General features: G+C 42.5%; 1 protein-coding gene across 1 annotated transcript; it reads right to left on the bottom strand.

Moving 5' to 3' along the window:
• Positions 1 to 361: 361 nt before the first annotated feature.
• On the bottom strand, positions 362 to 8,199 carry LOC134317796 (taste receptor type 1 member 1-like). The gene is made up of 6 exons (XM_062998527.1): positions 8,018 to 8,199; positions 6,843 to 7,140; positions 3,994 to 4,731; positions 2,635 to 2,844; positions 2,304 to 2,424; positions 362 to 1,296 (listed from the first exon to the last, which is right to left on the bottom strand). The coding sequence occupies exons 1-6, from the start codon at positions 8,197 to 8,199 to the stop codon at positions 362 to 364; spliced, it is 2,484 nt and encodes an 827-aa protein (XP_062854597.1).
• Positions 8,200 to 13,721: the final 5,522 nt, after the last annotated feature.

The following is a 13,721-nucleotide window of genomic DNA, read 5'->3' as shown; positions in this document are numbered from 1 at the left end:
CAATTACCACTGAATTACCATGAGAATGTAGCTTCAAGAGTCATCTAACACTAAGTAAACATGACTAACAGACATAACATCAGGAGACATAACATCAACATTATGTTATAGGTATTATGTCAACAAGCGTTAACATTTAAACTAAAATAAGCCCAATAGTAAGAGCAAGAAAAATGTTCAGGTTCTTTATTGTATTTGCTTTTACATTTTTAGCACTTGCTAGATGTTTTAATCTTTGTCATCTGACACTGTAATGCAACTTGATAACCTTACAGGTTTAGACCACGATGGGGCAAAAGACTGACGTCCCTTTGTCGCTAAGGTAATATGAACTTAAGTTTAAATGATGATCACTAAATATCTACATTCTGCTAAGTGTCTGTGTGTAAGTCTGGATTGATGATTGAAAGTACGCCTGAGTGTTCTTCTTGGGTTGAAAGACAATGATGTAGGCTCTCGGCATGAAGAAACTAAATATAATCCCGTATGAACTGGACAGCTGAGCCATTGCATTAAAAAGCTGTATGTAAGCTCCTCTGAACACAATATATGCTGTGAAATACCCAATCCAGCACAGGTAAAATAAAAGCAGACTAAAGGTGATAGACTTTGCTTCATTATAACTTTTTGGAAGGTCTTTGCCCATGTAGGAGAAACAGAAACAGACTATGCTAAGGAACCAGAGGCAAGACCAAGCCAAGGTGGATGCAGCCATTGCCCCCATATCACAGGTCAGAATAGTCTGATCTTTATAAGACAGACTGTCATTGTAAGGTTTGGGTCGGCCGGACAGAAGCCAAACTGCACAAGCAATAAGCTGAACGAAAGAGTAGACCGTAATGCAAAGCCACTGACCGTTATTCTTCATCCACCAGGAATAGGCATTGGGGAACTGGGCAGCAATTTTGAAAACGCAAACAATTTGAAAGGAGCGTACACCCATACAAGATAGACAAATGGTGTAGAAAAAGATAAAGAAGACATTTCTTACAGCACAGTTTTCTGGGTTAGGCACTCCAAAATAAAAGAATATTCCAGCGTTGGCCAGAACCAAACAGAATAACATGAGGAAACACATGTTACCGCCGGCAGATTTCACCACAGGAGTGTCGTAGTTGATGGCGAAAAGGATGATGAGTCCGACAGAGATGGCAATATAGGACACAGCACATACCAGAAAGATTATTGAAAGAAGATCTTCAGAGTGAAGATAAATAATAGTGCGTTTTGTGCACAGCGTGCTCTTCTCATCGGACCAGTAACCTTCCTGACATGGGGCACAAGTGTAAGCGTCCGCTGAAATAAAAAAGCATTTTAATTATGATCAGTCATGGTTCATAGACCACAGAACTAGACTGCTGTTTTAAATTCCCCCTGATTTACTCACATTAGTCATTGTTTCTGCATTAATTCTTGTTGCTGAATTGAATGTGAATTGATATAATGGCCATTTTCACCCATCAATCTACAGAACACTTAATAATTGTCCATTTTATCAGCTTCACTTACCATATAGAAGCACTTTGTAGTTTTACAATTATTGACTGTAGTCCATCCGTTTCTGTACATGCTTTGTTAGCCCCCTTTCATGCTGTTTTTCAATGGTCAGGACTCTCCCAGGAACACAACAGAGTAGGTATTATTTGGGTGGTGGATGATTCTCAGCACTGCAGTGACACTGACATGGTGGTAGTGTGTTAGTGTGTGTTGTGCTGATATGAGTGGATAAGACACAGCATTGCTGATGGAGTTTTTAAACATATCACTGAGAATAGTCCACCAACCAAAAATATATCCAGCCAACAGCGCCCCGTGGGCAGCGTCCTGTGACCACTGATGAAGGTCTAGAAGATGACCAACTCAACCAGCAGCAATAAATGAGCGATCGTCTTTGACTTTACGTCTACAAGGTGGACCAACTAGGTAGGAGTGGACAGTGAGTAGACATGGTATTTAAAAACTCCAGCAGCATTGCTGTGTCTGATCCACTCATACCAGCACAACACACACTAACACACCACCACCATGTCAGTGTCACTGCAGTGCTGAGAATGATCCACCACCTAAATAATACCTGCTCTGTAGTGGTCCTGTGGGGGTCCTGACCATTGAATAAGAGCATGAAAGGGAGCTAACAAAGCATGCAGAGAAACAGATGGACTACAGTCAGTAATTGTAGAACTACAAAGTGCTTCTATATGGTAAGTGGAGCTGATAAAATGGACAGTGAGTGTAGAAACAAGGAGGTGGTTATGGCTGATCGGTGTATATGAGTCTGTATAGTTTAAAATGTAGGCGCTCACCCGTGGTGTTGACGTATGTGTGGGCGCTGCATTTCTCACACTGAAAACAACATTTATGTATTGAATTCTGCACTTTTTTGAAACCAGAGTCACATTCAATCGAACAATTAGAAAACGGCACCTGAAACATAAAAACAAATTGGTCAGTTTTACTTACATTAATATGATTTTACTAAATACATGTAACACTAGAGGTAATACCAGAGATAAACACACGTAACGTGGTGTTAAATAAAAATAAAACACTACATTCAAACAATAGTCCATGCATAATTATACACACACTTACTTCCACCAAATCCAAATAAATATAGTATTTAAAAAGACTTACTGTGCCATTTTTAGACCAGGGACTAAAGTCATTGTTCAAGGTCAAGAGAACAGCTGGGTGCGTTTCAAATGTGGCAACTACCCCAAAGAAGGGGTTTTTGTCTGGTCTCCAAAGCACTACTGCCAAACTGGCTGGTGGATCTCCATGTTCGTCAAATTGAATATGACGATCTTGCAATTTGAAGCTTACCTTTTTTACCTTTTGAAGAATCTTGGGGAAAAAACAATAACACAAGGAGTTATTATTATCCCATTGGATGAAAATTTGTCTTTTTTACTCCTTAATCCAAACATACACCAATCAGGCATAACATTATGACCACCTTCATATTACTGTGTTGGTCCCCCTTTTGCAACTGTGATGCACTGTGTATTCTGACACCTTTCTATCAGAACCAGCATTAACTTCTTCAGTAATCTGAGCTACAGTAGCTTGTCTGTTGGATCGGACCACATTGGCCAGCCTTCGCTCACCACGAGCATCAGTGAGCCTTGGCCGCCCATGACCCTGTCGCCGGTTTACCACTGTTCCTTCCTTGGACCACTTTTGATAGATACTGACCACTGCAGACCGGGAACACCCTACAAGAGCTGCAGTTTTGGAGATGCTCTGACCCAGTCGTCTAGCCACAAGTTTGAGGATAAAATGTTCACTTGCTGCCTAATATATCCCACCTATTAACAGGTGCCGTACATTTTTGACATTTAGCAGACGCTTTTATCCAAAGCGACGTACAGTACTGTGACAGTATATTGTCTTATTATTTGAGGGTTAAGGGCCTTGCTCATAGGCCCAACAGTGGCAACCTGGCAGTGGTGGGGCTTGAACCAGCGACCTTTCGATGACTAGTCCAGTACCAATTATATGCACACTGAATTTAGCTTTGTTTTATAATAGAGAGAGGAGCAGTCTATTCGTCCCAGCAAACCCACCACCGCTCACTCATCGGCCAACGTGGGCGTGGTGCACCCAACAGAGGAACTGTTACAGGGCATTGGACATGACTAAAACCTTAAATCAGAGCAGGGTTTTTTAAAACCTGGGTCGCAACCCTTAGGTGGGTCGCAAGATAAAAAATGGGTCTCAGAGAAAAATAATACTAATTAAATAAACATGTACGCGAACGCCCCCTTGTGGAGGCTTTATTTTACATCTTGTAAACCACAGTGGGATTCGATTGTACAGAGCAAAGCTGAGAGAGTACTGAAGAGATAATCAGTGTAATGAAGAGATAATCAGTGTTATTCACTTCACCTGTCAGTGGTCATAATGTTATGCCTGGTCGGTGTAAAGTGCATAAAATCATATGCAATTTCAATTAAAATAAGACTTCCGTAATAAAAAATCCAGAGAGCTTACCAAATAAGGTGGTATTTCTCTCGGTGGGTCGCACCCTGCCACGCTGCAATTGAGCACTTGATGAAGTGCATGAGCCAAGCTGTGCACAGCTGACTGGATGGCAAATGAGAATGTAGGATTTTCTTTAATTATATCGTTTGGATTCAAGCTTGTGCAGTTTTCGCATACTTGATTGCACCTACTTCCACCCTCACAGCTAAGACAGTCATCATTTCTATCACTGTCCCGTGTTTGGTAGACAAAGTCATCAAATCCGGGTAAACTCAGTGTCATTTCAGTAACCCCGAAAATCGCCCCAATACGTCCGATGCCGGGGAACGTGGAGAGATCCTGGTCCATGGACCATGCATCACCCGCTATCCAGACCTTGTCTCTCATATTGATCTTCACAGCCGTCTTGATGAACTCGCGGGCGGAGTCCTCGAGTGTAAAGACTATGACGATGTTGATGCTCAGTGAATCTATCTTGTTGAGTATCTCTGCATAATTGGACTTTCTTGAGAGCTCATAGACAAAAGCCAAGCAGATGTTGGTGTCATTGATGTTCTTGCGGAACAGTTCCAGCCCGTTCTGACTGTACTCGTCTTTGCTTCCGATGAAGGCCACCCAATTCCACCCAAAATACTGAATGAACTGAATAATTAACAGAATCTGAGCTTGGTTGGTTGGTACAGTTCTTAAAAAACTTGGATATGTCCACTTATTGCTTAGGGTGTAGCTGGATGATGCATAGCTGATCTGAAAAAAGGGAATTACAATGTTGTATAAGGTCAACACAATATTCTACAACAAGATCATCATCCCAACAGTCTAGCATGTGGGATTATTTTCTATTTAAGAGCTTAAACAGCTTTAAAATTAATAAAACAATAAATTGCTGAAAGAGAAGTCAGGTCATTAGTCTTGATCTAAAGCTTATGATGATGTAGCAGGACCTTAAATAGGCAGTGCATGGTTAACAGTCCTTTAAAGTGTCAAAATATCAAGCAAATCTGCCAAGAAACGTGAGCCAAAAACTTCCCCAATGATACAAAGACGGATCAATAGTTATTGGAAGCATTGCTGCATAAGGTGGCACAACCAGATTTCAAATTAGGGACAGATACTGTTTCCACATGGGTGATATATGTGTTGCATAACTCACTCACTCACTTTCTTAACCGCTTATCCAATTAGGGTAATGGGGGGTGCTGGAGCCTATCCCAGCTTTTCAATGGGCGCAAGGCACACAGTAACACCCTGGACAGGGCGCCAGTCCATCGCAGGACAGACACACACACACACACATATACACACAGCCATTCACCTATAGGGGAATTCAGTGTCTCCAATTAACCTGACTGCATGTTTTTGGACTGTGGGAGGAAACCCACACAGACACAGGGAGAATATGCAAACTCCGCACAGAAAGGACCCAGACAGCAACGCCTGGGGATCAAACCCAGGACCTTCTTGCTGTGAGGCGACAGTGCTACCCGCTGAGCCACCGTGCCACCCCCACATGGGTGATACAGGTGTTGCAGAACAATAATGGGTAGTAAAAAATCCCAGCTGGAAGTATTTAGATAAATACACCGATGAGGTATAACATTATGACCACCTTCCTAATATTGTGTTGGTCCCCCTTTTGCTGCCAAAACAGCCCTGCAACTGTGATGCACTGTGTATTCTGACACCTTTCTATCAGAACAAGCTTTAACTTCTTCAGCAATTTGAGCTACAGTAGCTCGTCTGTTGGATCGGACCACACGGGCCAGCCTTCTCTCCTCACGTGCATCAATGAGCCTTGGTAACACTTTTGATAGATACTGACCACTGCAGACTGGGAACACCCCACAAGAGCTGCAGTTTTGGAGATGCTCTGACCCAGTCGTCTAGCCATCAGAAGTCGGCCCTTGTCAAACTATCTAAAATCCTTGATCATTTTTCCTGCTTCTAACACATCAAGTTTGAGAAGAAAATGTTCACTTGCTGCCTAATATATCCCACCCACTAACAGGTGCCGTGATGAAGAGATAATCAGTGTTATTCACTTCACCTGACAGTGGTCATAATGTTATGCCTCGTCGGTGTATAAAAGATAAGTATAATAAATTTTGTTTTATATATTTACATTTATTATGCATTTTCGTTTAGATGTGTTAGAAGCAGGAAAAATGGGCCAAACTGGGATGGCTAGACGACTGGGTCAGAGCATCTCCAAAACTGCAGCTCTTGTGGGGTGTTCCCGGTCTGCATTGGTCAGTATCTATCAAAAAGGGTTCAAGAAAGGAACAGTGTGAAACCGGCGACAGGGTCATGGGCAGTCAAGGCTCATTGATGCACGTGAGGAGAGAAGGCTGGCCCGTGTGGTCCGATCCAACAGACGAGCTACTGTAGCTTAAATTACTGAAGAAGTTAAAGCTGGTTCTGATAGAAAGGTGTCAGAATACACAGTGCATCGCAGTTGCAGGGCTGTTTTGGCAGCAAAGGGGGACCAACACAATATTAGGAAGGTGGTCATAATGTTATGCCTCATTGGTGTACATAGGTGTGTCTGTGTGGGTTTCCATGACTGTGTTTTACATTAAACTTGTGAACTGATGAATCTTATGTAATGAGTAACTACCGTTTCTGTCATGAATGTAACCGAAGTGTAAAACATGATGTTAAATACTAATAAATAAATAAATACATAGGTGGTACATGCAAGTAAGCTTTATACCGCCTGAGTTGATTAGAGAAGCAGAAAAACATGATTTGACAATAGTTGCCCAAACCTTTATATGCTTTACCTACATTAATTTACCTGCATTCACACAATGGCTTATGTTATATTATATTATATTATATTCATTCAAAATACATACCATTGGAATAAGATCCATCATGAATAAAGGTGCAATGGCCAAAGATTCTGAGCTCCCGTAAGGACCCACAAGACCTATAACATTATGTTTGTTTTCTTCAAAACTGGCTTGAACTTTTATTCGATTATTGTCAGAGATAAAATCAAGGATGGAAGGAAAATTCTGATTGTTCAGGCAAAAATCAAAGATCTCATAGCCGAGGGAGATGTTAGGCAGAAGAGTAGTGGAGTTGTTGATCTGCTCCACGGCAAATCTCATCACCTGCAGCATCTGATAACCAGACATGAAAAATGGCTGTCTGTGAGGAGAAGAAGATAACGTCAAAAATTAATAGTGCCATTGGTAAATCCCATACACACACGATCCATTTTATCAGCTCCACTTACCATATAGAAGCACTTCGTAGTTCTACAATTACTGACTGTAGTCCATCTGTTTCTCTGCATGCTTTGTTAGCCCCCTTTCATGCTGTTCTTCAATGGTCAGGACTCTCCCAGGACCACTACAGAGTAGGTATTATTTAGGTGGTGGATCATTCTCAGCACTACAGTGACAATGCCATGGTGGTGGTGTGTTAGTGTGTGTTGTGCTGGTATAAGTGGAGCTTTTAAACACCTCACTGTCACTGCTGGACTGAGAATAGTCCACCAACCAAAAATATCCAGCCAACCGCACCACATGGGCAGCGTCCTGTGACAACTGATGAAGGTCTAGAAGATGACCAACTCAAACAGCAGCAATAGATGAGTGATCGTCTCTGACTTTACATCTACAAGATGGACCAACTAGCTATGAGTGTCTAATAGAGTGGACAGTGAGTGGACATGGTATTTAAAAACTGCAGCAGCGCTGCTGTGTCTGATACACTCATACCAACACAACACACACTAACACACCCCCACCATGTCAGTGTCACTGCAGTGCTGAGAATGATCCACCACCTAAATAATACCTGCTCTGTGGTGGTCCTGGGAAAGTCTGTAGAAAGTATGTAGAGAAATAGATGAATTACAGTCAGTGATTGTAGAACTACAAGTGCTTCTTCATGGTAAGTGGAGCTGATAAAATGGACAGTGAGTGTAGAAACAAGGAGGTGGTTTTAATGAACAACACATTTCATTGATCTGCTGGTAAGGTTATAGACAAAGACACAAGAATGTATTTTGTGTACTCACGTGTAGCATTGCAGTGCCATAGGAGAATTCGGAATTACAATCTCATTCGCTGTATGAACGGGAAAAATTCCCCCGAGTTTGTAGTCTCCTTCCAAGGTAAACTCAGTCGCCTTGCAGCCATTTTTGGTAAAAATGTAGAAACAGAAATTCACAAGGAATCCTAAGAACACAGAACGCAGCATTATCACTTTAGTGATGAGAAGGTATCAAAAATCACCAGAGCAGAGGTGATGATGAGCAGTTATATAGAACCTGGAAGACTTAAAATAATCTTATTTGCATTATGGAGGCAAATGTCATTTTGCATACGCGTCCTTCCAGAAGTACTGGCATTACACTTGAGATGAAGCTGGCACATAGTTCATGTTGATGTTCTATGTGGCCTAAGGTATGTGGACACTTGGCTGTAAGTTTGTTAAACATCAAATAACAAAAAACACCAAAAAAAAACACTGACAGGTGAAGTGAATAACACCTGTTAGTGGGTGGGATATATTAGACAGCAAGTGAACATTTTATCCTCATAGTTGATGTGTTAGAACATCAGGATTTGAGCGAGTTTGACAAGGGCCAAATTGTGATGGCTAGACGACTGGGTCAGAGCATCTCCAAAACTGCAGCTCTTGTGGGGTGTTCCCGGTCTGCAGTGGTCAGTATCTATCAAAAGTGATCCAAGGAAGGAACAGTGGTAAATGGGCGGCCAAGGCTCATTGATGCACGTGGAGAGCGAAGGCTGGCCCATGTGGTCCGATCCAACAGACGAGCTACTGTAGCTCAAATTGCTGAAGAAGTTAGTGCTGGTTCTGAATACACAGTGCATCGCAGTTTGTTGTGTATGGAGCTGTATAGTCGCAGACCTAGTCAGGGTGCCCATGCTGACCCCTGACCACTGCCGAAAGCACCAACAATGGGCACATGAGCATCGGAACTGGACCACGGAACAATGGAAGAAGGTGGTCTGGTCTGATGAATTACGTTTTCTTTCACATCAAGTGGACGGCCGGGTGTGTGTACCTGGGGAACACATGGCACCAGGATGCACTATGGGAAGAAGGCAAGCCGGCGGAGGCAGTGTGATGCTTTGGGCAATGTTCTGCTGGGAAACCTTGGGTCCTGCCATCCATGTGGATGTTACTTGGACACGTACCACCTACCTAAGCACTGTTGCAGACCATGTACACCCTTTCATGGAAATGATATTCCCTGATGGCTGTGGCTTCTTTCAGCAGGTTAATGCGCCCTGCCACAAAGCAAAAATGCTTCTGGAATGGTTTGTGGAGCACAACAACGAGTTTGAGGTGTTGACTTGGCCTCCAAATTCTCCAGATCTCAATCCAATCGAGAATCTGTGGGATGTGCTGGACAAATATTACAACATAGTATTAGGAAGGTGGTTATAATGTTATGCCTCATCGGTGTATGGCCAAAAGTATTTGGACCCATGACCATGTACTTGTTCGACATTCCAATTCAAAAGCAAATGGTATTAAAATAGAGTGACCTTGTGATCTTTTCGACATAACAACAGCCACTCTGCTGAGAAAGCTTCTCATAGATACTTTGATAATTTGAAGTATTTCTGTGGGAATTTGTGCTCATGTAGTCAAAAGAACAGTTGGTCAAGAAAGCCTCAATCGATGTTCCAGTTCATTCCAAAGCTGTTTACAAGGGAGGAGGCCAGAGTATCTGTGCAGGCCACTGGAGTTTAAACCAAGACTTAATGCTAGAACAGGAAAGGACCTTCCTTAAACTGTTGCTGTAAAATTGATTTATTCCACCTGTTAGCAATCATGGTGTCTGAAACATACAAATTAAAAATTAGAAGGGGTGTCCCAATATGTTTGTTCATACAGTGTATTAACAGCTTATTCCTGGGGGAGGGGAGGTAGACAGGGTTTATCTTCACTGTCCCTGCAGAATAGAAACCACTGCTGTCTGGTTGAGGCACATGCACAAGCGGTGGGTGATTCACAAAGGGCAAAGCATGACATTCCGCTCACAATACGGTTCTTTTTAGGAACCCACCACTGGCTGGTAAAAAGGAACGGCTGGCGACTACATGTGTGCCAGAGATTTGCATGCTAGTCTGTGGCTCTCCTTGGCCAGAGCAGGGTTGGTTCAAGCAGCAAAGAAATAACAAGAACAATAGGAATATGAAATGACATGCTTTGTAGCGGGAAGAACATGCAAACTCCACACAGACTCCACACCCAAACCGCCCCGCCTGGAGATCAAACCCAGGACCTTCTTCCTGTGAGGCGACAGGGCTACCCACCAAGCCAACTGAGCCAACCGGGCCTGGTGACAATTGTCGGGGATGGGGGTGCGTGCTGGAGCCTATCCCAGCTTTTCAATGGGCACGAGGCACACAGTAACACCCTGGACAGGGCGCCAGTCCATCACAGGGCAGACACACATGCATACACACACACAAATACACGCACCTATTCACCTATTAACCTGACTGCATGTTTTTGGACTGTGGGAGGATACCGGAGCTCCCGGAGGAAACCCACGCAGACACATGGAGAACATGCAAACTCCACACAGAAAAGACCAACCGCCCCGCCTAATTATGCAATAACATGCAATAACAGAGGCATCTAGAAAGCTACAATTACCTTTTTACCCCAATATATAAACAAAAGTATTCAGAGGACGAGTGCTGATGATGTGTTTGCATGAGTGTTTAAGTGATTGTGGGTGTTTCTTGGAGATCTTGGAGAACATCACAGAGGTGGTTCATTGCATCAGAATCACAGATGGAAAAGTAATGGGGTTTAACACTTGAAACGTCATGATGGAGATTTTACCCAGCTCTGTTCAATTGCAGACCATAATCACTGGGATGCCCTGATATAAGAGTCCGAGCAAATAAGGATTCACTGGTCCTCAGGATCAGATATGGCTTTTATCCCTAGTTGAGCTAATAGAAGATTGCACAGGTTCAATTTGAACTGTCCTAATGTCTTAATAAATAATACATTAGTCATTAGTCTTTGCCCCAAGGTTCCTGACAGACATTTATGGCAATAATGACAAGCCAGGAACATTAATATTTGAGTTATCAGTTCTTCAGATGGTCTGAGATGTCCTATCATAACTAGCAGGAACTAATTTAGCCATATTTTGCCAGGTAAAACATTTGAGTCAACTTGGACGGAGAAAGTAACATCCATGTCCACTTTACATGTCAATTTGATTAAACCACAACATGCATCATTACACTCCCACTTTTCATATTGCAATCTGAGATAGTCAGATATAGTTTTACTAGCATGTGTTCAATATATTAAAATAATAATGTTTAATAAAGGCTTTATATCAAATGAGCACCTTTTTTCAAAAGATAGAATGACAATATTTACATATTTCCGTTAGCAGGATAATACAGTATACAAGATACAGGACAAAAAATTATATTTTCATCACGTCACCTGTTAGTGGGTGGGATATATTAGGCAGCAAGTGAACATTTTATCCTCAAACTTAATGTGTCAGAAGCAGGAAAAATGAACAAGTTTGACAAGGACCAAATTGTGATGGCTAGACGACTGGGTCAGAGCATCTCCAAAACTGCAGCTCTTGTGGGGTGTTCCCGCTCTGCAGTGCTCAGTATCTATCAAAAGTGGTCCAAGGAAGGAACAGTGGTAAATCGGTGACATGGACGGCCAAGGCTCATTGATGCACGTGGGGTCCGATCCAACAGACCAGCTACTGTAGCTCAAATTGCTAAAGAAGTTAATGCTGGTTCTGATAGAAAGGTGTCAGAATACACAGTGCATCACAGTGTGTTGCTTGTGGGGCAGCAAAAGGGGGACCAACACAATATTAGGAAGGTGGTCATAATGTTATGCCTGATCATGTATATATTGTTAAAACAAAACACAATGTTTAGTTGGTCATAGTTGCTTTAGCTTTTTAGAAGTTCCAGACTGGAAGCATTTAGCTGTTAGCAATGAAATAATGTCAATAAATTATAAATTATAATAATGCCAAAACAGCCCTGACCCATCGAGGCATGGACTCCACTAGACCCCTGAAGGTGTGCTGTGGTATCTGGCACCAAGATGTTAGCAGCAGATCCTTTAACTCCTGTAAGTTGTGAGGTGGGGCCTCCATGGATCGGACTTGTTTGTCCAGCACATCCCACAGATGCTCGATTGGATTGAGATCTGGGGAATTTGGTTGTTTGGTTGAAACTGGTTGTTGTGCTCCTCAAACCATTCCTGAAGCATTTTTGCTATGTGGCAGGGCGCATTATCCTGCTGAAAGAGGCCACAGCCATCAGGGAATACCGATATCATGAAAGGGTGTACATGGTATGTGTCAAATTAACATCTTCATGGATGGCAGGACCCAAGGTTTCCCAGCAAAACATTGCACTGCCTCTGCCGGCTTGCCTTCTTCCCATAGTGCATCCTGGTGCCATGTGTTCCCCAAGTAAGCGACACACACGCACCCGGCCATCCACGTGATGTTAAAAAAGAATGTGATTCATCAGACCAGGCCACCTTCTTCCATTGCTTTGTCGTCCAGTTCCGATGCTCACATGCTCATTGTTGGCACTTTCGGTGGTGGACAGGGGTCAGCATGGGCACCCTGATTGGACCTGCGACTATGCAGCCCCATACAAAACAAACTGTGATGCACTGTGTATTCTGTTCTTTAGCAATTTGAGCTACAGTAGCTCGTCTGTTAGATCGGACCACACGGGCCAGCCTTCACTCCTCACGTGCATCAATGAGCCTTGGCCGCCCATGACCTGTCGCCGGTTTACCACTGTTCCTTCCTTGAACCACTTTTGATAGATACTGACCACTGCAGACCGGGAACACCCCACAAGAGCTGCAGTTTTGGAGATGCTCTGACCCAGTCATCTAGCAATCACAATTTGGCCCTTGTCAAACTCACTCAAATCCTTATGCTTGGTCATTTTTCCTCCTTCTAACACATCAACTTTAAGGATAAAATGTTCACTTGCTGTCTAATATGTCCCACCTACTAACAGGTGCCGTGATGAAAAAATAATCAGTGTTATTCACTTCACCTGTCGGTGGTCATAATGCATTTGTGACTATTATTTGCCTGAATAATAGTTAGTAATACTCCTAGTTCTCTAGTTTCTTATTTCAGGTCATTACTTTCATCAATAACAGCATTTGATCTCACCCAGCTGGTACATTACCTTTCTATAGAGTTTAACATTACAAATTCAAAGTTGTCAAGCAGTAAGCGATCAATATGGGCTGCAACTGTAATAATACATCCATAGCCCTGCTCTCTGAGCTACAGCCAAACAACACGCCCTGTAATAATGCAAAACAGACTTCATTGCTTAAAAAGAAAAGACGCACGATGATCTCGCATGGCTGTCATATGTAATGTTGGCAAAACACAGGCCCCTAATGTAGTGGATCAGAATGTTTTATTTATTTACAACCCCAAATCAGGAAATGTTGGGACAGTGTGGAAAATGCAAATAATAAAAATCACAGTGTTTCTTACATTTACTTTGACTTTTATTTGATTGCAGATGGGTTGGACCCAAGATATTTCATGTTTTATCTGCTCAACTTTCATTTCATTTGTTAATATACCTCCATTCCTGCATTTCATGCCTGCAACACATTCCAAAAAAAGTTGGGATGGGGGCAATTTAAGGCTAGTAATGAGGTGAAAAAACAAAATAATGATGTGATTC

The sequence above is a fragment of the Trichomycterus rosablanca genome, chromosome 7, assembly GCF_030014385.1.
Source record: "Trichomycterus rosablanca isolate fTriRos1 chromosome 7, fTriRos1.hap1, whole genome shotgun sequence".
NCBI classification, from domain to species: Eukaryota; Metazoa; Chordata; class Actinopteri; order Siluriformes; family Trichomycteridae; genus Trichomycterus; species Trichomycterus rosablanca.
The sequence above is the reverse complement of the archived record's forward strand: the minus strand, read 5'-3'. Positions and strand labels throughout refer to the sequence as shown.

Bases quoted from the DNA above. Each gene is read 5' to 3' on its own strand.
- LOC134317796 (XM_062998527.1), bottom strand. From the start codon at position 8,199: ATGCTGCGTTCTGTGTTCTTAGGATTCCTTGTGAATTTCTGTTTCTAC. The intron at 2,845-3,993 runs GTAAGCTCTCTG...TTTTTCCCCAAG, and splicing joins GAGAAATACCACCTTATTTG to ATTCTTCAAAAGGTAAAAAA. The intron at 2,425-2,634 runs GTAAGTCTTTTT...TTTATGTTTCAG, and splicing joins CCTGGTCTAAAAATGGCACA to GTGCCGTTTTCTAATTGTTC.